General features: G+C 38.7%; 1 protein-coding gene across 1 annotated transcript; it reads left to right on the top strand.

Moving 5' to 3' along the window:
- The first annotated feature begins 390 nt into the window (after positions 1–390).
- On the top strand, positions 391–24,867 carry MED1 (mediator complex subunit 1). The gene is made up of 17 exons (XM_061143895.1): positions 391–630; positions 2,906–3,012; positions 5,894–5,972; positions 6,852–6,906; positions 7,011–7,143; positions 7,846–7,874; positions 9,825–9,896; positions 10,383–10,457; positions 10,946–11,019; positions 11,614–11,703; positions 13,152–13,263; positions 13,789–13,913; positions 14,161–14,279; positions 15,046–15,247; positions 16,672–16,767; positions 16,881–16,986; positions 18,485–24,867. Exons 1-17 carry the CDS (start codon positions 606–608, stop codon positions 21,714–21,716), a joined length of 4,731 nt encoding a protein of 1,576 aa, XP_060999878.1. The 5' UTR covers positions 391–605; the 3' UTR covers positions 21,717–24,867.
- Positions 24,868–25,204: the final 337 nt, after the last annotated feature.

Below are 25,204 nucleotides of genomic sequence, written 5' to 3'. Positions count from 1 at the left end.
ACCTTGGGACGTCGTGTTACAAAGACCTACCGTCTAGTATCTCAATAAAGGGAATGTTTTAATAAAATATTCCTAACAGCAATATTCTTCGAAAAGCCAGTATTTCAGTAAAGACAGCTGGGGTTTTACTTTGCAAACTGCTTAAAAGCCAAACCGAAAGTACCAACTTCCGCAGAGGTGTTGAACACTACCGCTACACATGCTCCACGCCTAGCTCCGGGAAGTCGGAGACAAACCAGAGAGCAGACAGGGTGGGGATAATCTCGCGAGAAGCAACGTATAAATTATTTTTCGCGATATTTGGTGCCCAGCCCCTTTCCTCTGTCTCTCTCTCTCTCTCTCTCTCTCTCTGTCGCTCTCCCTCTCTCTCTCTCGCAGGATCACGGTTAATCTCGCGATCTTTTGGAAGTTCCGTTGGGGAAGATGGCGGCGGCCGCGAGCACCCTTCTCTTCTTGCCGCCGGGGACTTCAGACTGAGTCGTCCCTGGGAGAGTGGGACTGCAGGTTCCCTGCGTCCCGGGAGCCCGAACCAACTTGGTTCCTCCATTACTGGTGGGGAAGGGCATATCCTCTTGTGTAGGACTTAGGCCCTCCCCGCCGTCAGGATGAAGGCTCAGGGGGAAACCGAGGGTGAGTGACTGAGGGGGAAAGCAGGGGGCGGGACACAACTGGGGGAGCCAATGCCTCCGCGGGGGCCACTCTCCCGAGGGCTCAGGATCTAGGAGGCGGGATATGTCTGAGTTTCAGATTCTGACTGCCTTCCTTGGTGATGGAGAGCTTCGACTTTGGGGAGATGGGGGCTCCCAACTTCTGTGAAGGTTTCCTATGTGGCAAGGGGCAACATTTGGGCCTCGGGGCATTTTTTAGCCTAAAGAGATGGGAGACCAGGCAAGTGAATGTAAAACTTGCTCCTTCCAAAAGAGAAATCTGAATGATGACATAAAGCAATAATACAACGCTATATATCAAAGTACTGTAAGATGTTTTGGCGTGAATGAAATGATTAGGTCCTTATGGTATTAAAAGCCAGTAGTTTTCAAAAATGTCACAGTGTTCATATCTTGTGGTATTGTATATTTTTAAAATGCTTTTAATTTCATATTTTCAATATCTGAACTAAGAACTGCTGAAAAACACTTTTCTGTGTAACTTTATATTCTCTAAAGTTCCACATTTCAGCTTAAATGCTTCCTTAGCATTTTGGACATAGTTCTATTGATACACGATTATTTTCTTGTCTTCTCCAATGTACTCTGAGCTTTGTAGAGCAGGATCTTGCCTTACTCATCATTGTATAGTCCTGGGCACATTATGTTGTGTTGTTCTGTTAGTCACTCAGTCGTGTCCGACTCTGTGACCCCACGGACTGCAGCCCACCAGGCTCCTTCGCCTATGGAATTCTCCAGGCAAGAACACTGGAGTGGGTTGCCATTTCCTTCTCCCGGCACATAATAGTTGCTTAAAAAAAGTTTCATTGAAGCATTTTTGTAAAGATATTTATTTATCATCGGCCTTCTCAAGGGAGAGAAGGGAGGTGTGTTTGAAGGAGAAGAAGAAAAAAGGGTGCAGAGGAATGACAAGTGTAAGTGGAATCTTACTAAGGCAGGAATTTTGTCTAGTTTGCTCACTGCTGTATCTCTGAGATATAAAGTAGTGCCTGAGTGAATGTCTTAAATTTGGGTATTGCCAAACATTTCTCCAGAATTATAAACTGGATGAAACAGCCCCAAAAACAGTTTTCCAGAAGATGAAGGCATTGGAGGGAGGAGTTGAATCTCAATTTGAAGATGTCACTACAACTTTTATTGCTGACATTCTATTCATCTTTCAAGACATCTTTTCTGTAACATCCCTAAACTAATTACACACTTTTCCTCCTTTGAATTTTGATAGTAGTGTGTGTCTGTTTTTAAGAGCATATCTCATTTTGCTTTGTGTGATGGTTATTTTCACATTAACTTATCCACACCCCCTCACAGATGTCATCTCAGGCATATTGTATTTTTGCCCTGCTGGTCTCCAGCACAGTCCTTGCTCATGTTAAGCAGTTAAAAGAATTACAGGAGTGTTGGAGGTTGTAGGAGGTTCCTTCAAACACTATCTGGGATCCATTCTTTTCTATCTTTCTCTTACCTTTGCCTGAAACTCATCCTTTAGTCACTTGACATCTTCCTTGTTCATATAGTTTGAATTCGAACAGGAAATATCTGAATGGCAAATGAAGCTTGTTTTCTTGATAATACTTACAAATTGATCTCTTAAAATTATGTGAAAAAATTAAGAAAGTGTGTGTTTTCACATTGAAAACCAGCTAACCATAGTAAAGAAAGTGAAAGTGAAATCGCTCAGTCTTGTTTGACTCTTTGCGACCCCATGGACTGTATGTAGCCTTCCAGGCTCCTCTGTCCATGGGATTCTCCAGGCAAGAATACTGGAGTGGGTTGCCATTCCCTTCTCCGGGGGGGTCTTCCTGACCCAGGGATCAAACCTGGGTCTCCTGCATTGCAGGCCAACGCTTTAACCTCTGAGCCACCAGGGAAGCCCAACCATAGTAAGGCCATGTTCAAATGTATGCTCTGCATATGTCATGCAAGGGATTTCATGCGTATCATGAAATTATTTTGTCACTAAATGGTAGTCTTGCTCCTCAGGACTGGAGATGGTTCTTTTTTTGCTTCTCATTAAGTCTGAAGAGAAAGCAGTCCCCTTCTATAGTGTTTGTTAGATTAGACCCATAATTTCTGTCTACTTGTTATTAGAAATGAATTCTTTGTGTAAAATTATATTGGAAAAGATTTTAAATGAGTTCGTTCCAGGATGAAGTTTGGGAGTTTTGTTTGTAAGAAAAACTGTGGAAGGTCTTGAAAGAAGAGTTGCTAATGATGTTTTCTGATTTATATCTTAGAGTCGGAAAAGCTGAGTAAGATGAGTTCTCTCTTGGAACGGCTCCATGCAAAATTTAACCAAAATAGACCTTGGAGTGAAACCATTAAGCTTGTGCGTCAAGTCATGGTGAGGATTATGGTGAAGTAGATAAAGTGTTGTGCTTAGAAAATTATTTGATAACTGCTGTATCTCTGAGATATAAAGTAGTGCCTGAGTGAATGTCTTAAATTTGGGAATTGCCAAACATTTCTCCAGAATTATAAACTGGATGAAACAGCCCCAAAAACAGTTTTCCAGAAGATGAAGGCATTGGAGGGAGGAGTTGAATCTCAATTTGAAGATGTCACTACAACTTTTATTGCTGACATTCTATTCATCTTTCAAGACATCTTTTCTGTAACATCCCTGTGTAGACTTTTTCTAGCTAGTTATTATGGTGTGTCTTCAGTTTTATTTCTTGTAACATCATACGTACATGATGGCTTTCAACTTTTAAGAGTCTACCTAAGAAGAAGATATGTTGATAGAATTGTGTTAATTATGAGTTATAGTAGGCTGGGATATTTTAGGCAAAAGTTGTAAGAAATACACTTATAAAACATAATGAGTTTCCTAGTGACCTAATGTTTAGGATTCCCAGCTTTCATTACTCTAACCCTGGGTTCAGCCCCTGGTTGAGGGACTACGATCCCACAAGTCCCACAGCGCTGCCAAAAAAAAAAAAGATACACGTGATAGCCTGATATAGAGAAACATTTACTTTTTACTTCCTATCAAGCTCCTTGATTCTAATGTGTTAATACTTTCATTGTATCTATACTGGTAGTAGAGTTTACAATCATTTTTAATTAACGTCACTTGTTTACTCTGTGACTTTCTCTACAGTACTTTCTCCTTCCTGAGGCATTCACCAGTTTGAGGAGCCCTTAGTTAAGTGGAATACAGGGAGTGGGATGAGTGTATAGCACAGCACTAGTCAGAGAACTGAATTTGCTGTCAAAAAAACCTTTATTTTAATCTTGACTCCACTACTACCTCTGTAACCTTGGACAAATTACTTGTTTTTTCCCACCCTCAATTTCCTCATCTAGAAGGTAGAGACACCAATTTGAGTAAGATGAGCAACACTAGTTTGCTTTTTCACACAGTTTTGCTGTAAAGATCAAATGAGATAATGGACACCAAAATGCTTAGAGATTTCTGTAACTAAGTTCTACAGGTATCTTCTGGCTCAGGATTGTATACATAAAAAAGATTTGGAAAAAAAAAAAAGATTTGTAGTTTTTTTTTTTTAAGTCTTAATGATAATTTTTCCAGTCTGGGTATTCAGAGGTTGTCATTTTTATACTAGAAGGCAGCCATATTCTAGTTTGAGATACTGCCTATAAATGATATTGTCATTAGAGAAACAGCATGAGTTAGAGGACTCCAGGTGGCTACTAAGACCCTCTTTTGGGTTACCAGTTCTTGGTTTGGTCACCATAGCTTCCATTGTCTACTTGTCACTTTTGCAGATTCAGAAACCTACTTTTATTGGTATATAACAGATTTTTAAGAATTTTCAACAACTGTGTGTGTGCATGCTAAGTCTCTTCAGTCATGTCCAACTCTTTACAACCCTATGGACTATAGCGTGCCAAGCTTCTCTGCCCATGGGATTCTCCAGGCAAGAATACTGGAGTGGGTTGCCATGTCCTCCTCCAAGGGATCTTCTAAACCCAGGGATTGAACCCCTGTGTCCTGCAGCTCCTGCACTGCTGGCAGATTCTTTACTGCTGATCCACTGGGGAAGCCCTTTTAAAACTGACATACTAACAAAATCTCAGTAGATTAACATGAAAGTCAGAATGCCAGTTTAGTAATGAGGGTTTGTCTTTCCAGCTACCAAAATACTGGTATCCATTGTCTAGAGCAATGGACACAGTCCTTGTCTATTTAAGGTATAAAGGAATCCAGATTATTAATTAAGCAGATGTTTGGGAGCATGGAATTAGAGCCAAGAGAGATGGATTTAGGGCGTGGAAAAGCCTCAAAACCTATCCTTGTATCATAAAACTGTTCATACTTCTGGGGACTAGAATGTTGTACAGAGAGAAACTGCTTCCTTGGATAGGTTTAGAAAAATTATGCTAAATTTCTGCTCTTTGGATTTTTGGACTATGTATCTTGTTTCCTAGAGTGAGTCTATTGGGTGGGCCAAAAATTTCATTCCGGTTTTTCCGTAACATCTTATGGAAAAATCCAAATGAACTTTTTAGCTGGCCCAGTAGTTTGACTAAGGTTTGGTTATATTTCTTAGATTACATGCATATCACCTTATTAGGTTTGGGAATTGTCAAATTTGAGCCACCCCATCCTGAGTCTTAGGATGTAGTCACTTCTGCAGGAGGCTGATTTCATTTATTACATTTTGATTCTTCTTTTTTTTTCATTTATTTTTATTAGTTGGAGGCTAATTACTTTACAATATTGTAGTGGTTTTTGCCATACATTGACATGAATCAGCCATGGATTTACATGTGTTCCCCATCCCGATCCCCCCTCCCGCCTCCGCATTTTGATTCTTCTAATTTTTCCCTGAAAATTATTTTAGATCTGGAAATACCTTTGTTGTAGACTTTTTTTTTTTGATTGCGCTGTGTCATCTGGGATCTTAGTCCCACAGCCAGGGATTGAACCCACATCCCCTGCTTTGGAAGCATAAAGTCTTAACCACTGGACCACCAGGGAAGTCCTAGATGTGGAAATACCTTTTTCTCCTTTCATGGATGTGGATATGGTGTATCCATGTATTCAGTAGATTAACCTTTCCTCTTTTGGATAGATGGACAAAATAACAGTTAAAAATTTATAGGTTAACTAGAATATATAAGAAATATAGAGTATATAGACTACTTCATAATCTGTAGACTATGCTGAAATATTATTTCTAGAATAATATATGTGTTTACCAAAAACTATTGGCTCGGTTAATTTTTACCTCAAATGTTTTCCTATTTTAATACAGGAGAAGAGGGTTGTAATGAGTTCTGGAGGGCACCAACATTTGGTCAGCTGTTTGGAGACATTGCAGAAAGCTCTCAAAGGTTTGTAAACATTGTTGAAATATGCTAACTTCTTAAAAACCCTCCAGTTTAGGAAAGACTTTTATACTTATACTAGAAATGTGAATTGAGATAGGTGGGTATCACTCTTGATTTCATTATGAAGTTGAGATAAACTTTGACCTGAACTTTTGAAACATTTATTTTTTATTCTATTTTGAAGGCTGGTAGAAACTCAAAAAATAATTGATGAAGGGTAACCAAGATAGCATATAGGAGGGGAAAATTTTTTTCCTTCACATATTCTCTCCTAGTTAACTCAATAAGAAGATGGACTTTTTGTTTTACAGTATTTATTAAGAATGTTTTCATAAGAACATGAAAAGAGGAAAGAAAAAAATGTTTTCAGGAAAGCAAACATGAAATTTAAGTCATGAGCTTGATTATTCAAGCTTATAATTACTACTTCTGTCTATTTTTGAAGGAAAATGAAAGTAAAAACAGGTTTTACACTGATCATCACAAATAAGCCGGGATTTAATCCATACCCACTTCAGTGGAAGTGTGGAGTCTTAACCACTAGATGACCAGCAAGTCCCTAAGTATGTCTTCTTTAAAGATAACTTGTCCAAATGAGTAATAGAAAGGAGAAGGGTTCAATTTTTTTCAAATAGATCTTTTTTTTTTTTTTTGACCCTTATTGCTTAGGCTGCAGCTAAGCCTGATCAATGAGCTTTGTGCAAATTATAAGCATTTGAACTATAGATGAGCTTTGTGCAGATTACAAGTATTTGGACTATTGAATGTGTTTATGGCTTTGGAAGGACAGATATACTCCTCAGGATGTTTCTGTTTTTGAAGAATACTGTTTAAGTTATTTGGAGCATGCTTTGTGATTTCCTTTTTTTCACCCTTGTGTAGTAACATCTTTACCAGCAATGACTGACCGTTTGGAGTCTATAGCAAGACAGAATGGGTAAGTAGTATATCTGTAGGCAGAAATATTTAACTTAGTGTTGACTTTGGGTGGCTTTATTTATGTGTCTTCTATTAATTTCTGTTTTGATTTGTTCCTGCTAGACTGGGCTCTCATCTCAGTGCCAGTGGCACTGAATGTTACATCACGTCAGATATGTTCTATGTGGAAGTGCAGTTAGATCCTGCAGGACAGCTTTGTGATGTAAAAGTGGCTCACCATGGGGAGAATCCTGTGGTATGTGTTGATATTTCACTGGAATCTGTGGGGTTTACTTAGGGACATTAATTTTTAAAGAAATTGTTGGGGTTTGAAATAGCTTGGGTTTAGGTTTTTTCACGAGCCACTGTAGAGATGATGTGATGGGCTACAACATCAGTAGCTGTAGAGTGGAATTTAGAATAATCTGGGTCCATCTCTGACATCATCCAAAGGCTTTGACAAGAAGAAACACCAGAGGAACCTTTTCCAATTCATATCAACAAAACATGAGCCGCAGTTGAACAATAGGTGCTGGGGATACAAATAATTTAAATTCCTATCCTCAAAGAACTTATAATCAAGAAGGACAGATAATCTTGTATATAGCTAATGTCTCTGAAAAACCCTGTAATAGAGAGGAATGTAAAAAGGTGTATAACCAGACAGTTGGATATGAATTCCAAGGATGGCTTTAAAGAGAGGTCCTAATGTTTTAAACAAGCAACTGAAAGTTGAGTCCTTTATAAACTATTTCATATATTTGATTTTTAATTTCGTGACCCAACCCCATGGTTTACCAAGTAGGAAGAAGATGTTTTTGATATCTTAATATAAGGACCTTCTATAGTTTTAATGTTTTTGTTACAAAGCATGTGTTATTAATACAAAAAAAAACTTTTGATGTCTTCAAGCATCTTAAAGTAGTTTAGAGTTTTAACATAATTTCTTTAATTTCAGAGCTGTCCAGAGCTTGTACAGCAGCTAAGGTGAGCAGCTGACATTTACATTCCCTTTTTTTGGCAGACAGTGCTGTTCTTTATAGTTAACATTTTGAGAATGGTCAGAAGTTACTTTTCTTTTTTTTTTTTTAGAAGTTACTTTTCTAAGGAATAACTTTATTTTCTTGGGTTTTTCAGAGTCTGCACTTGCTCACTTTCAGAATTGACTTAGCTTTTTTTTTTTTTTAATACTCGATTCCATCTATCCTAGGGTTTCCCAGCCTTGACAGTATTGCCAGTTTGGGTTGGGAAATTCTTTGCTCTAGGGGGTTGCCCAGTTCATTCTTGGTTGTTAAACACCATCCCCGGTTTCTCCCAGCTAGTTAGGATCTGTGATAACTTCCTGATCTGTGATAATCAAAAATATCTCCAGATATTGTCAGAGGTACTCTGGAGGACAAAATCATTCCTGGTTGAGAACTACTGAGTTAACCTTAGGAATTCTCTGTGGAATAAAAATAAACAGAATCTAATAGAGAAAGCTTGAGAAAATTGAGTCTGTACTATGGAAAGAACTTTTTTTCACTTTGAGAAAAATTGTTTTATATTTAAGGTTTATGGGTCCCAAATCATAGTAAAGTGCTAGGCTTGAAGACAGTCTCTTTTAGTAATTGATGTTTTTTGTCATTGGCTTATCTTTTCTCCTTTAATTGAGTGGAGATTTCCATGCTTAAATTTAAACCCAGAATTAACTCTCTGGGAATGTGAGAAAGTTGTTAAATCAATTTTATGTTTTAAATATAGTGAAGTTATCACATAGCACACAGAGGAGTCTTAAGGGTTTAACATTGAGAAATAAGTTTTACACTCAGCCTTCCAGTGATCACTTTAATGTCCTTACAGCCAAATACACCAGATTTGAATGAGCTTTGAAAAATTGCAATGCAACATAAAAAAATAACCTTTCATAATTTCATTTACTCAATAAGTCTAGCAAAGATGTATTATCAGAATAGTCAGAATCAGGAAACCAATATTTCTGGTTCTAATGTAGAATAGGAGCCTGTACCAGTTTATGAACTGATGGTGTTCTAAAGTTAATTTGTAAGCATGTTTGGAAGTGGGAACCTTAGAAAGAATATTAGTCTTTACCAGGCATTTTTAATCACTCTGTATAGATGATGATTTTAAGGTAAGGAACATATTTTGCTGTTGCTCTTGTTTCTTTTTAGTGTCTTCATGGCACTTTGGGCCATGTTCAATAAATGCCTGATCAAGAATCTGACATGTCAGAGCAGTACAGTTTTCAACAGACATTTTTTTTTTTAAGTTTGAAAAAGGATATAGAGACTTAGAATTGTTGAGTTGTGTTGGATTCCTGCCCATAAAAGCTTATTTGACTAAGAATCCATCTCTGAATGTTAGGTTTTAGGATGCCAGGATTCCTGGTAGTAGGTTCTCTTTCCTGGGGTAAATCTTGTCATGGGAACATTTTAAAATACACTGTTTGCCTCCACACTACCTATTCTGCCTTTGCTTAGGTCTCCCATCTCTCTCCCACTGTTCATTTCCTTTCTCTGCTCTTACTGTATACATGAAAGTGTCCTATCTTAATTTATTTATTTCCTTTTTCTCTCTAAAAGATCTAAAAGATGACATCCAGTCATCTCAGTTACAAATTAAGAGGAGACGTGATTTATTTAAACTAAGTCTCATTACTTAAGAACAAATTAGTATATGAGTTAACAGGTCTTTTTGACTATCTTTTATACTGTTTATTAGCACCTTCTCCGGAAAAATGGGGCAGAGAAAGGAAAACATTGTATTTTCTTTTGCAACTTTTGATTGATTCTAGAAAACTCTGGGGGGGGGGGGGAATTAAAGCAAATTATTAAGATTAGTTTTATATAGGCTTGAGTTTTGGGACTTTGCTGATAAGATTGAGTAGTAATTGTATGTTTTATTCTCTTCCCTCTCTCTTCCCTGAACATCTTACAGGGAAAAAAATTTTGATGAATTTTCTAAGCATCTTAAGGGTCTTGTTAATCTTTATAACCTCCCAGGGGACAAGTAAGTATTTTTTGATTTTGTTTGAAAAATTAGTATAAATCTATAAATTATTTTATACTTAGAAATTTGCCACGTCTTCTGCCCTAGCTCATTTGTGATTTCTGTTCATACCGACAGTCTATAACTCAGTTTCTAACTTAATGTCTTTTAAAGGTATTTTAAATAAACAGTATCTGCATTGTTGATGATAGTGCTAGAAGGTAGATTATAAGCCTTGAGGTATCTTCAACATATTGATTTCTAGGTCGAAAGATATTGTCATGGAACTGGTTGTCATTTTTATTTTTAACCTACCTGGGATTGTGCTTACTTGCTTAGTCTTTTAAGTAGAGATAAAAATTAGCTTTGGTAGATCACTAATGATTTTTTTTTAATGTTTTGTTTTTTTAAATAGATATCTAAGTTGCCTCCAAGGTAGACTTGCTCTCTAGGCTTTCAATATTTGTGTATATTTGTTAACTAATTCTTGTTCTGTTTACTTTCTAGCAAACTGAAGACTAAAATGTACTTGGCTCTCCAATCCTTAGAACAGGATCTATCTAAAATGGCAGTTATGTATTGGTAAGACTGGCTAAAGTGTCAGTTCTCTTTGACCTTGTTCTTAAAGTTTTTTTGTCTATGGGTTACTAGGTTTCTGTTATTAAAAAATATGTATTATAGATGTATGTTACTATGCATCTGTATTTTACCTGTACTGTACATCTTGTCCATATCCTTTCACTTCCCAAATGATTGTGTTCCATTTTCTGAATATCAGTATCTGTAAGTTGTTGGTTGGTATTCCATAGGTTTTATGAGAAGACTTGTGAAACCTGGCCTCCCTTCTGATAAATAATAGTATAGTTGTAATTTTTGTTCACCATATTACACACTGGTGTATTCTTAGAAATAATCCCTTCACCTTGAGGGTGAAATATGACTGTTAAATGCCCAAGATAGAGTTATTAGGATAGAATTAAAAGATGTGTAAGAGCTGAACTCATTATCACATTGTATACTAATATCTTCAGGGCTTAAATGTAAATAAACATAGATCATTTGTCTTGCAGGAAAGCAACCAATGCTGGTCCCTTGGATAAGATTCTTCATGGAAGTGTTGGCTATCTCACTCCAAGAAGCGGGGGTATGTGATGCTATTTTGCTTGTTTAGAAAAAAAACCTAATTTTTAGTTGAAAGATTACTACTTAAAATTTCATCTTGGTTTTATAAGCAGAAGGTGAAAATCACTAGTCATTTGTGATGGTTTTCTTTTTGTTTAATTGAAATGTAGTTGATTTTCAATGTTGTGTTAGTTTCTGGTATATGGTAAACTGATTCAGTTATACATAGTTTTATTCCTTTTCCTATTCTTTTTCATTATAGTTTATTACAAGATACTGAACATAGTTCCCTGTGCTATACAGTAGGACACTGTTATATTATAGTTTATATCTGCCAATCCCAGACTCCAAATTTACCCCTCTCTCATTTGTGTATTTTTTAATGGTTTCTAAGGTGTCAATACTTGCCTTCCCCTAGTTTTCTTGTTTTTTAATTGTGAAGTAAATTGTTGCTGCTAGAAATAATACTTATGCTTCTGTCATATTTCACAAGCTGCTTTGGATCATGAGTTCTCATACTGTAAACTATTTTCTTGTATATAGGTTTATAGGAAGGGAATATTTTTCTTTGTTGTAAGTTACCTGATAAAGTAGTGATAAGTGTTATTTTTCATAGGTCATTTAATGAACTTGAAGTATTATGCCTCTCCTTCTGACCTGCTGGATGATAAGACAACATCCCCTATCATTTTGCATGAGACTAATGGTAAGACTTTCACTATAAAGTAACTAAAGGTTTTGCTCAGTGTTTAAAAAATATTTTAAAAAATTTGAATGCCCAGGCCTGCTTGTGCTTTCGGTTTGCTACTCCCAAGTAAATTTGCCATCCCTACCAAAGTTTTCCATTTCTGCCAGAGTTTGCTTCTGATACATACACACACATTCATGCATATATAAATACTGTACATGTACATCTGTTGTTGTCTTAGCTGCTCAGTCATGTTCGACTCTTGTGCGACCCCATGGACTGTAGCCTGCCAGGCTTCTCATCCATAGGATATACATACGTAATAATAAAAGCATAGTTGGTCCTTTTGAATGAGTGAGTGAGTGAATGAGAAAATGTAAACGATCTGACTTGAAATAATTCACTTTAATCATTACTTTAAAGGTAAAGAAGTTAACCAACTTACTAAAGAACTAAAATAATGGATCTTACTTTGTATTTGTACTTTTTTTGGGTGCGCCACATGGCTTGCTGGATCTTAGTTCTTTGACCAGAGATGGAACCCCATGCCCTTGGGAGTGAAGGCACGGGGTTCTAACCACGGACTGCCAGGGAATTCCTGTATTTGCACTTTAATAGACTAAAACCTAATGAAAAATGGCCTAATACCTCATTTTGCTCCCCTTTTAACTTCAATCATTGACTGTCTATGGTCATAATTCTATTTAAATGCATTCTGAAGTTGGAGAAAATAAGTTAATATTGGTAATCGATCTTTAAAATTTTTTTTCCTTAGACTGCATTGTATCCTATATTTTATATTATTTACTAACAGAATTATCAGTTTGTTAGAAAGGTACTTCTAGCATTTCTAAGTTATATAGGTTTCAGTTCAGTCGCTCAGTCGTGTCTGACTCTTTGCGACTCCATGAATCGCAGCACGCCAGGCCTCCCTGTCCATCACCAACTCCCGGAGCTTACTCAAACTCATGTCCATCGAGTCGGTGATGCCATCTAACCATCTCATCCTCTGTCGTCCCCTTCTCCTCCTGCCCCCAGTCCCTCCCAGCATCAGGGTCTTTCCATTGAGTCAACTCTTTGCATGAAGTGGCCAAAGTATTGGAGTTTCAGCTTCAACATCAGTCCTTCCAGTGAACACCCAGGACTGATCTCCTTTAGGATGGACTGGTTGCATCTCCTTGCAGTCCAAGGGATTCTCAAGAGTCTTCTCCAACACCACAGTTCAAAAACATCAATTTTTCGGCACTCAGCTTTCTTCACAGTCCAACTCTCACATCCATACATGACCACTGGAAAAACCATAGCCTTGACTAGGTGGACCTTTGTTGGCAAAGTATATAGGTATAGAATCTGATAATTAGGGCTGACAAATTACACAGAAGCTAGCTTTTTTTTTTTTTTTAAATGTTAAGATCCTTATAATTTGTGTTATTTTGGAGAATACCATTTTTTTTTCTTTTTCCCAGTTCCTCGATCTTTGGGCATGAATGCATCAGTGACAATTGAAGGAACGTCTGCTATGTATAAACTCCCAATTGCACCATTAATTATGGGATCACATCCAGTTGACAACAAATGGTAAGTGAAATATAATTCTAGGGTAGCAAAGTCCTTTTTTTTCAACTTTAAGTCCAGTAAGAAACAAGTATTACTTTGACTTGGCTCTTCCCACACTTGACTTTCTAGAGGTGGCCTTTTTTGTTTTATCCATTTGATTTCTCTTTTCAGTATTTGCATGCTCCTCTTTGAAGTCTGCTCATAGAACACAGTTTTATCGTGAGAGAGAAAGAAGAGACCTGTGCTACTTCCACTGGCTTAGTGGTTTAGTGATTGCCCTATGGGATTTTCTTATGGGACTTTATGTTGCTCTGGAGCTATGTTGGAGTAATATTAATAACTAGAGAATATATTTCAGGATAGATGTTCAGTAAGATACTTTAGGGTTAACAAATAGGATGTTTTGGAATTGGGGGAAGGAAGTTCAAAGAGTGAAGTTTGATAGCCTTTGTATGTGTTTATATGATACAAACATGTCTGAGTGTTGAGATTTTTCATTTTTACATCAAGTCAGAATCCCAATCCTCCACGTTTTTTTTTTTGAAGGACTCCCTCCTTCTCCTCAGTTACCAGTGCCAACAGTGTTGATCTTCCTGCTTGTTTCTTCTTGAAATTTCCCCAGCCACTTCCAGTATCTAGAGCATTTGTTCAGAAAATTCAGAACTGCACAGGTGAGTTTTAAGAAGCATCAGAAGCTAATAATTGTTATAAAAGTGAAAGCAAACTTCAAATTCACATTATCTTAGCCCTCTTTCAGTCTTGACCTCAAAAAACTAGTGATAGGTATAGATATCATGGTGTTTTGAACTAGTCAATGCTTATTAGTAAGTACTTTTTGAATAAATGGGTAAATGAAGGGAAAACTGAGCTGTCAGCATTTTCATCTTACTGTGATTATATTGATCTTTGCTGTTCCAGGAATTCCATTGTTTGAAACTCAGCCAACTTATGTACCCCTCTATGAACTGATCACTCAATTTGAACTGTCAAAGGATCCTGACCCCTTACCTTTGAATCACAACATGCGATTTTATGCTGTAAGTAAGGCCTTATGGATTGTTGCAGATTATGCTTGGACCCAAGATCAGAATCTTCCTTTTATAGGATACCTGAGATCAGAAGACATTCTTTTGGCTTACCGGATCATGTCCTATTTTCTCAGTCAGGCAGGAAATTACAGATATCTTTGAAATGTACTGAAAAAGAACATAACTTCCAAGTCAGGAAACAATGTACGTTGAATTGTTGAAATTTCAAATGAAAGTCTCTTAATGGTATTCTAAACTTTATACGCTTATAAGTAGGTATTAAGAATTCTTGCTGTTTGATCCTTTCAAGTGCTGTGAACTTCTGATCTACAGAGTACTTACAGAGAAGAAAGTACTGGAATGAGTGAATTAAGGATGGTTTTTAAACCACATCTGAACTTGAATTTATTTGAATGTTTGACAGTAGTCTAACAGTTCCTCAATTCTGGCTCCATTATAACTGTATAGGGTGTTATTAAAAATAAAAATTTTGCACTTACTGTTCAGGGACCCCTTTTATACAGATTTCTGAGGTAATTTTTATGTTAGCTAGGTTAGTAAACCACTGGCAGAACATTTACAAAAAAGGGGTCTTTTCAGCCAAATGAGTAATTGGCGTTTAACGTCAGCTGACCAGTAATTCACTGTGGAGCTTTATTGTCCAGCAAGAAATTGCTGATTTTTGAGGAGTAGGGTGTTTTTTTTTTCAGGATAGTTTGTGGTTGGAGTGCAGTGGCTGAGTAAATAGCGTTCATCCCCTTGTTCTTTTTGCCAGGCTCTTCCAGGTCAACAGCACTGCTATTTCCTCAACAAGGATGCTCCTCTTCCAGATGGTAGAAGTCTACAGGGAACCCTTGTTAGCAAAATCACCTTTCAGCACCCTGGCCGGGTTCCTCTTATCCTGAATCTGATCAGACACCAAGTGGCCTATAACACCCTAATTGGAAGCTGTGTCAAAAGAACTATTCTGAAGGAAGGTACTGCTTTTCTTTTGCTGTATTTACTGGTAAATGGTACTGATTACTCTAGTAGTTCTCTAATTTGGTGGCTCATCATATCACCTGTGGAGCTTCTAAAACTACAAATATTTGGTTTCCATACCAAATGAACTTAATTAGAAATCTCTGTGGGAGGAGTTGGGAATCTAGTTTAAGTTCTGTGGATAATTTTGATGGAAGCAATCTGTATACTGGCATATGGAAACCACGGAGTTTTTTTGCGGTGGACTTACTTTTTTTCTTCATGCAGTGGTGTAATTGGGTACCTAGGGGCCTGAATTTTGCAGCAGATAGATAAGGTATAATTTGAGATTTTGTAGGAAGAGAGTTCTTGATACCTAAATTTTAGGTTGTTAGGCAGTGCTTTTCATGTTTTATTCCTGAGTATATTTTCTCCACCTTCTTTGGAGAATTTAATCATATAGCTTAAAAAGAGATGAGACCTGTGCCCTTTTCTTTCTCTCCCAGGATTCTGGAATGCTGATGTTTTTCACACAGTTTGCTCTTAGAAATCTTGATACGAATTTTGGCTGCTCTAGTTAATCATAGTTAATTTTTTACATTAGTTGTAAACATTTCAGTGATAGAACTGTGCCAAATGGTAGGCAAGAAGAAACCCAGAAGGTAAATCAGGACATATATTTTATGGGAATAAGAATTGTTCCAGAAATGAGAAATTTTAGAAAGTTGAAGTAACGACACAGAACATGTGCAAGTATCCTTATGACCCTTCTGTTTCATGTATCTCAATCCTAGGAGATTATCCACATAGCTTTAGAGCATTTAAAAATGAGTTTTTGTGAGATAGTTATGAAGTTAGTCCTACAGAGATGCATACTTTTTCCCAAGAAAGTATATAATTCTTGTCTCTGGGCTTTCGGAATGTTTGGCTTAGAAACCAATGATGATAGTTATATGTAAGTGTATTTGGCATAAATATATCATTTTAGATTGTATTCCCTACATCCATGTTTACCAAACTATGGAATGTATAGCTAACAGCTGTATGCTAGTAGAAGGCAGGGTGTATGACAGTGATTCTGATGTCTGCTTATCAAATAGAATGAGAAACTCCTCTTGGCCATATTTATTTTCAGAATTGATTTTCAAGGCAGGATGTTTATATCTGCCAAGGACTTTATCAATTTAGGGATTAAATATCTTCATTTTAAAAAAATGAAGTTTAGTTACTTTGTTTTAGAGTATTTATAACATAAACTGGTGGATTCTTTGGAATCTGATTTCTTCAATCACCTGTGAGTGCCAGTGGGTTTCATGTTTTTTAAAAAATGTGTGGGATTTAGTTTCCAATGAGGGAGAGAAAATAATTAATAATTACTATGTACATATCTCAAGTCTTTTAACTGGTTGATTATTTTATGATCCTTTTCTTTGCCTTTTAGATTCTCCAGGGCTTCTCCAATTTGAAGTGTGTCCCCTCTCAGAGTCCCGTTTCAGCGTGTCTTTTCAGCACCCTGTGAATGACTCCCTGGTGTGTGGTGAGTTATGTGGGTGGCTAGCACCTTTCTCAGGATAGCAGTTTGGTTCTTTTATCTCTTTTTGAAAAGTCAGAAACTGAAGCCAAATCCATCCTATATGTTTTGTTTTTCAGTGGTAATGGATGTGCAGGACTCAACACATGTGAGCTGTAAACTCTACAAGGGGCTGTCAGATGCACTCATCTGTACAGATGACTTCATTGCCAAAGTTGTTCAAAGGTAGCACTGGCCCTTTTTCATCAGAGTACCATTAGGAGATGTATAAAGAATGCTGTTTTCAGTAATAAATGAATTAGAAATTTAGGAGGAAGGCATTTAGTCACTGCTTTGAATTCACACTTCTCTGCTTTTGGATCTAGAAGCAATATGAGTTTTTGATTTTATAAATCTCATAAGAGTAATAGGAAGTAAAGTAGGTAACTTCAGACCCAGTGTTAGGGCTCTTTTATGAGGGAGAGGGTTGAAAAAAGATGTAGATCTTTTTTTCACTTTTCTTCTGTGTCATTTTTGTAAAAAACACATGTAACATGTCAAACAGCAGTATGTGGGAAGATACTTTAGCCATTCAGCTTCCCGGAAGCATTAATATGTAATTTCAAGATTTTTTAGAGCAGGTACAAGTGGTCTGTTTAGTAAATAAAAATAAATTTTATTGAAACATAATAAGACATGCCTGTACATGAACACATGCCTGTTCCTTTACATATTGTCTATGGTAGCTTTTGAGCTAAGATGGCAGAGTAGTTGGACAGAAACCATATGATCTTCAAAAGTCAATATCTTACTGTCTGGTCTTTAAGAAAGGTTGTTGACATAGTTTAGAGCAAAATGTTTTCAAACATGTTTATAAACATGAATTTATCTGTAACATAAAAAGTGCTTTGCTTTAAAATAAAAAGGATTTCCTGCCAGTGGTAGTACTTTTCCTAGTATAGCTTTGGGGTGATTTAAGCTATTATAGAATTTGATGGGTCAAGAGATTTTTCTAGTGGTTCATCAATTAAGATAAATTATATATATTGTTACACCATTAATCATATGTGAAGTCCCCAAAGGAGGGCATTTTCTCACTGAGGTCATTATTACCAGTTTTATTTTAGTTCAGTATGGTATCTAGTTATTTGGACTTTTGCTTATGATTGGTTCGTTTTTGGTGGCATGTCAAAGGAGGTTGATGATTGCCTCCTGGTCCAGATTTTTTTTTTTTTGGTTGCCCTGTGTGGCTTGCAGGATATCAGTTCCCCATCCAAGGATTGAACCTGGGCCCTCAGCAGTGAAAGCTTGGGAGTCCTAACCACTAGACCACCAGGGAATTCCTTCCAGGTTATATTTATTTATTTATTTATTTATTCATTCATATAAAATATTTATTTGGCTGTGCCAGCTCTTAGTTGTGGCACGTGGATCTTTTGTTGCGGCATGTGGGATCTAGTTCCTTACCAGGGATCAAAACTAGGCACCCTGCATTGGGAGTATGGAGTCTTAGCCACTGGACCATCAGGGAAGTCTTCCACCAGATTCTTTTTAGAATGGGTATACCCAAAGCTCTGGCATTTTAAAGAACTGCTCCTGCCTTACAAGTTATTTGCCTTACTGGAAAACTGTTTATTGCAAACCTTTATTTAAGGCAAAATTAAAGCCTTTATCTCAAATGAAAAATTGTTTTAAGTAGCACCTAGTGCATTGTTCATTTTGTTTTTTCCATCTTATTTTACAGGTGTATGTCGATTCCTGTGACGATGAGGGCTATTCGGAGGAAAGCTGAAACCATTCAGGCCGACACTCCAGCACTGTCCCTCATTGCAGAGACAGTTGAAGACATGGTGAAAAAGAACCTGCCCCCGGCTAGCAGCCCAGGGTATGGCATGACCACAGGCAACAACCCAATGAGTGGTACCACTACACCAACCAACACCTTTCCGGGGGGTCCCATTACCACCTTGTTTAATATGAGCATGAGCATCAAAGATCGGCATGAGTCGGTGGGCCATGGGGAGGACTTCAGCAAGGTATCTCAGAACCCAATTCTTACCAGTTTGTTGCAAATCACAGGGAACGGGGGGTCTACCATTGGCTCGAGTCCGACCCCTCCTCATCACACGCCGCCACCTGTCTCTTCGATGGCCGGCAACACCAAGAACCACCCGATGCTCATGAACCTTCTTAAAGATAATCCTGCCCAGGATTTCTCAACCCTTTATGGAAGCAGCCCTTTAGAAAGGCAGAACTCCTCTTCCGGCTCACCCCGGATGGAAATGTGTTCGGGAAGCAACAAGACAAAGAAGAAGAAGTCATCAAGATTACCACCTGACAAACCAAAGCACCAGACTGAAGATGACTTTCAGAGGGAGCTATTTTCAATGGACGTTGACTCACAAAACCCTATCTTTGATGTCAACATGACAGCTGACACGCTGGATACGCCACACATCACTCCAGCTCCAAGCCAGTGTAGTACTCCCCCAACAACTTACCCACAACCAGTACCTCACCCCCAACCTAGTATTCAAAGGATGGTCCGACTATCCAGTTCAGACAGCATTGGCCCAGATGTAACTGATATCCTCTCAGACATTGCAGAAGAAGCTTCTAAGCTTCCCAGCACTAGTGACGATTGTCCACCCATTGGCACCCCTGTTCGAGATTCTTCAAGCTCTGGGCATTCTCAGAGTGCCCTCTTTGACCCTGATGTCTTTCAAGCCAATAATAATGAAAATCCATACACTGATCCAGCTGACCTTATTGCAGATGCTGCTGGCAGCCCCAGTAGTGACTCACCTACCAATCATTTTTTTCCTGATGGCGTAGATTTCAATCCTGATTTGTTGAACAGCCAGAGCCAAAGTGGTTTTGGAGAAGAGTATTTTGATGAAAGCAGCCAAAGTGGAGATAATGATGATTTCAAAGGATTTGCATCTCAGGCACTAAATACTTTGGGGGTGCCAATGCTTGGAGGTGATAATGGGGAGACTAAGTTTAAAGGCAATAGCCAAGCTGACACGGTTGATTTCAGTATTATAGCAGTGGCTGGTAAGGCTTTGGGTCCTACAGATCTTATGGAGCATCACAGTGGTAGCCAGAGTCCTTTATTGACTACTGGGGACTTAGGGAAAGAAAAGACTCAAAAGAGAGTCAAGGAAGGCAATGGTGCCAGTAATAGTAGTCTGTCAGGGACAGGATTAGACAGCAAACCAGGGAAGCGCAGTCGAACCCCTTCTAATGATGGCAAAAGCAAAGATAAGCCTCCAAAGCGGAAGAAGGCAGACACTGAGGGAAAGTCTCCATCTCACAGTTCTTCTAACCGACCTTTCACCCCACCTACTAGTACAGGTGGATCCAAATCTCCAGGCAGTTCAGGAAGATCTCAGACTCCCCCAGGTGTTGCCACACCACCCATTCCCAAAATTACTATTCAGATTCCTAAGGGAACTGTGATGGTGGGCAAGCCCTCTTCTCACAGTCAGTATACCAGCAGTGGTTCTGTGTCTTCCTCAGGAAGTAAAAGCCACCATAGCCATTCTTCCTCATCTTCTGCTTCCAACTCAGGCAAGATGAAAAGCAGTAAATCAGAAGGTTCATCAAGTTCTAAGTTAAGTAGCAGTATATATTCTAGCCAAGGGTCTTCTGGATCTAGCCAATCCAAAAATTCATCCCAGTCTGGGGGAAAGCCAGGCTCCTCTCCTATTACCAAGCATGGACTGAGCAGTGGCTCCAGCAGCACCAAGATGAAACCTCAAGGGAAGCCATCATCACTTATGAATCCTTCTTTAAGTAAACCAAACATATCCCCTTCCCATTCAAGGCCACCTGGAGGCTCTGATAAGCTTGCCTCTCCAATGAAGCCTGTTCCTGGGACTCCCCCATCCTCTAAAGCCAAGTCCCCTATCAGTTCAGGTTCTGGTGGTTCTCACATGTCTGGAACTAGTTCAAGCACCGGCATGAAGTCATCTTCAGGGTTAGGATCCTCAGGCTCGTTGTCTCAGAAAACTCCCCCATCATCTAACTCTTGTACAGCATCTTCCTCTTCCTTCTCCTCAAGTGGCTCTTCCATGTCCTCCTCTCAGAACCAGCATGGGAGTTCCAAAGGGAAATCTCCCAGCAGAAATAAGAAGCCGTCTTTAACAGCTGTCATAGATAAACTGAAGCATGGGGTTGTCACCAGTGGCCCTGGGGGTGAAGACCCAATGGACGGCCAAATGGGGGTGAGCACAAATTCTAGCCACCCTGTGTCCTCCAAACATAACATGTCTGGAGGAGAGTTCCAGGGCAAGCGTGAGAAAAGTGATAAAGACAAATCAAAGGTTTCCACCTCGGGGGGCTCAGTGGATTCATCTAAGAAGACCTCAGAGTCTAAAAATGTGGGGAGCACAGGCGTGGCAAAAATTATCATCAGCAAGCATGATGGGGGATCCCCCAGCATTAAAGCCAAAGTGACTTTGCAGAAACCTGGGGAAAGTGGTGGAGAAGGGCTCAGGCCTCAGATGGCCTCTTCCAAAAACTATGGCTCTCCACTCATCAGTGGTTCCACTCCAAAGCATGAGCGTGGCTCTCCCAGCCATAGTAAGTCACCAGCATATACCCCCCAGAATCTGGACAGTGAAAGTGAGTCAGGCTCCTCCATAGCAGAGAAATCCTATCAGAACAGTCCTAGCTCAGATGATGGCATCCGACCTCTTCCAGAATACAGCACAGAGAAGCATAAGAAGCACAAAAAAGAAAAGAAGAAAGTAAAAGACAAAGATAGGGACCGGGACAAAGACCGAGACAAGAAAAAATCTCATAGCATCAAGCCAGAGAGTTGGTCTAAATCACCCATCTCTTCAGACCAGTCCTTGTCTATGACAAGTAACACAATCTTATCTACAGACAGGCCCTCAAGGCTCAGCCCTGACTTTATGATTGGGGAGGAAGATGACGATCTTATGGATGTGGCCCTGATTGGCAACTAGGAACCTTACTTTTTAAAGCAAAAATATGGCCAGAGAAGAACTAAGTGTATAGGCAAATCACCATAAGGAGTGAGTCAGACAGGTCTGATTTTGTGTTTAAGAATCTTAAATGGCATGGCTTTGACACCAAGTGGGATGAATTTTGAAAGGCATAGCCAGACCCTACTAAAGAGACCATAGGGTTTGATTCTGGTTACTGCAAATCAGTTGTTCCTTTGCCAGGAAAAAAAAAGTTTTAAAATATTTGCTTATGAAAGGGAGGGGGTGGGAGGGGCTTAGGGAGCGGGAAGGGTGGGAAACAGTTTTGTGGGAAATATTCATATATATTTTTTCTCCCTTTTTCCATTTTTAGGCCATGTTTTAAACTCATTTTAGTGCATGTATTTGAAGGGCTGGGCAGAAAATGAAAAAGCAATACATTCCTTGATGCATTTGCATGAAGGTTGTTCACCTTTGGGTAGTTGTCCATTTGAGGCAGGGGCAAATGAAGGACTTGGGTCATTTTGGACACTTAAGTAATGTTTGGTGTCTGTTTCTTAGAGGAGTGATTGGGGAGGGAAGATGATTTTAGCTATTTATTTGTAATATTTTAACCCTTTATCTGTTTGCTTTTATACAGTGTTTTTTCTAATTCTATGAGGTTCAGGGTTCATAATGATGGGAGGCAAGAAGGAGGCTTATTTGGTGGTAGGGAGCTTGTGGCTTATGCTGGTAATGTAGTATCAAGCTGAAGCAGATCAGTCAGAGCCCACCTTTGGAGTCAAGTAGAAAACCAAAATGGTGTTTTTGTTGTAGGAGGTTTTTCATAGGGTTCAGACATCATAGGAATATTAGGAGTTATCTTTCTGTGGAGGTATTGATTTATAGTTTCTTTTTCCTTTAAAGAAAGCTTGGCTGGCTTTTTGGGATGTAAACATGTTTTCAGATGCAGTAAAATTTAAAAGTGGGATAGCCTCCCTGACCCAGTGGCATGAAAACCATTACAGAATTCATAGTTCTCCTATTTCTACAATGTGCCAAAAGTCCACATCCCAGCATTTTGTTTGTAGGAGAACTGATGCCATTCCTGAGAACTGGGCTCCTTGTTTCCCTTCATCACAAGGATAAGGAGCCCAGACTTTAATCACTCCACTGTATGCTCCCTTAGATAAAACAGTAAAAAAATTTGCAGCCATAGTTCACTTAAAACAGTTTTCAAGCTCACTTGAAGTAATGGGGGCCTGGAATGCTAGGTGGGCATGAAGATAAACCCTTGCTACTATGTAGCAACACAATTGGACCTTTTTGGAAGAACAGGTCTGAGTCTGGATTCTGGGGGACATCAATAAGAAGCCCTTCTCATACATATAGAAATCCAGGAGACCATTTGAGTGCAACACAAGTTCTCAGTATTTGGAGGGTCCTCTCAAAATTCTGCGGCCTTACTTTGATTTTGACACCTGCACTGTGCCATTCCTGATGATTCCATTCAGGATCTGTATCAGCAGGATGGGGCACGATCCCCAGCACAACTCTTCTGGATTAAAAAAAAAAAAAAGCCAGGTGATTCATGTGTGTGTGTGTGTGTGTGTGTGTCATAAATGGAGTGACTTCATCAGATGCTGAAGAAGATTTCTATATTCAGCTCTTTCTGCAGGTTGGAGTTAGCATAGAGTTGGAAAATCAGCTTTGGCTTTCTTTCCTGACTGTCTCTGATTTCCTTTAGTGTTCTCCCTTTTCTGGTCATCAGCTCTCAACAACTCTGCCACTTTTGTGTCCCAAGGTAATAAGAAGTAGGAAACGAAACATTGCAAAGTGGAGCAAGAAAAGTTATCGGTTACCGTATCAGAGTCAAATGTCTTGGGTGACACTAAGGAGGACATGGGCAAGGTGATACCAGAGTGCTTTATCTTGTGATGCTGATACAGTAGCAGCCTCTCAGACATACAACCAGGTTGGATTTCTCACAAGTTTCTCACCTAGTTTTGAATCCTATCCCATTGGTTTCTGCAGGAAAAAAAAAAAAAAAAGTTAAAATGGTTTTTAAGTTTGAGTGGGGAAAGTATGGGGAATGTACTGCATAATATCAGGGGCTCAGCTCCCCCAAGTAGAGCCAACAAATACCAAAATGAGTAAACTGGGAAGCTTTTTCTCTCTTTCTGTCTTCATCCCAGATCAAAGAATTCCGAGTTAGGATCTGGATGAAGGATAAGCCCCTGAATTGTCGATGGGCACACCCCACACACTGACCCAGCATCTGAACTTGCTTAACAGGGAGCCGGGGCTAAACTGCTTCACCCTGCCTGAGAACCAGGGAGCACTGCATTTCTCCACAGGGTGGAGGAGAAGAGGCAGAATAAACCAAGCCTGGGACACCTCCCTCCTGTCTAGGTGTACTCATTCTTCTGTTTCAAAAGACGACAAGGACATGAAGTCAACTTCTACCTATCTTCTGCTGCTGGTGTCTTATGTATTCTTAGTTTGACCTGATTCCTCTTCTGTCTTTTGGCTTCATGTTAGGGGTTCTTGGTCAAAACCTGCTCTGATGTACATGAAGATTCCAGATTCAAAAAGTCAGTTTCTTTTAAAATAAGTATGGGGGAGGCGTGAAATGAAGCAGGATATAATTGCCAAAACTAGGCTTGAGGTTGGTGGCTCTTGGAAGGATTTTCCCTAAGGCCTAGGTCTGAAAATACAGGGCAGCACTATCATGAATTCTGAAAAGAAACCTTCCAGGGAGCCAGTGAGTCATAGTATCCAGTCGAGTCACTTAAAGCAGATTCCAGTATAGGAAAGTCATTCACAATCCCTTGGCAGTCTCATTTTTTTTAACGTTTTATCCCTAAGTCTCCCTCCCTCTTTATTTCTACCCTTAAGTTTTTTTGAGGGGTAGGCAGTACCTAACATCTCAGAAGCTAGGTTGGGAAACATGCTCAGTTGTAGAAACTGAGCTTTAAATTTTGCGTTTTAAAAATGTACATCAGGAGCAGTTGGGGAGGGTCTTTTCTAAAAAAAACTTTCAAATTTGATTTTCTGTGCATATGGCCGTTCTGTAAATACTTTGGGGTTTTTCATTTTTTTGAAAGTAGACAAAAATCTGTGGGATTTTTTTCCCAAAACATTACAAAAATGTGTTTATTTACATGCAAATAAATTTCTTTGATAAAAAGCATCATGTGTATGTGTAATAAATTTTTAACTTTTGAATACTTTTATTTATTCAGCTTTTAAAAAATCCAATCAAAATAATTTTAACAAAGTAAAAAAGTCTCCTGAGTAGTACTTGATAATGGGTTAACTGGAAAGGATAATTGAAATTAGAGAAAAACCTGTGGAAGTTTTCATCTGCTTTATTTTGCTCAAGCCACTTGTACTATCTTTTGCAGGCCTCTGTCACCAAATTCATCAATAGTTCTTGCTGGGAGAAAACTGCTCTGAGATGAGATGCAACTAAAAGGTTGTTTCTATTTGACTGACGTGAAGCAGTAACATTAACAGTGTCTGGGACA

Source organism: Dama dama, chromosome 5 (assembly GCF_033118175.1).
Source record: "Dama dama isolate Ldn47 chromosome 5, ASM3311817v1, whole genome shotgun sequence".
Classification (NCBI taxonomy): domain Eukaryota; kingdom Metazoa; phylum Chordata; class Mammalia; order Artiodactyla; family Cervidae; genus Dama; species Dama dama.
Note: the sequence above shows the minus strand (reverse complement) of the source record. Positions and strands in the feature narration are given on the sequence as shown.

What these genes read in the sequence shown, in the direction of transcription:
- MED1 (XM_061143895.1), top strand. Translation starts at nt 606, where the DNA reads ATGAAGGCTCAGGGGGAAACCGAGG. An exon ending in GAAAATTCAGAACTGCACAG is followed by an intron (nt 13,914 to 14,160) that starts GTGAGTTTTAAG and finishes TTGCTGTTCCAG; the next exon opens with GAATTCCATTGTTTGAAACT. An exon ending in AAGAACTATTCTGAAGGAAG is followed by an intron (nt 15,248 to 16,671) that starts GTACTGCTTTTC and finishes TTTGCCTTTTAG; the next exon opens with ATTCTCCAGGGCTTCTCCAA.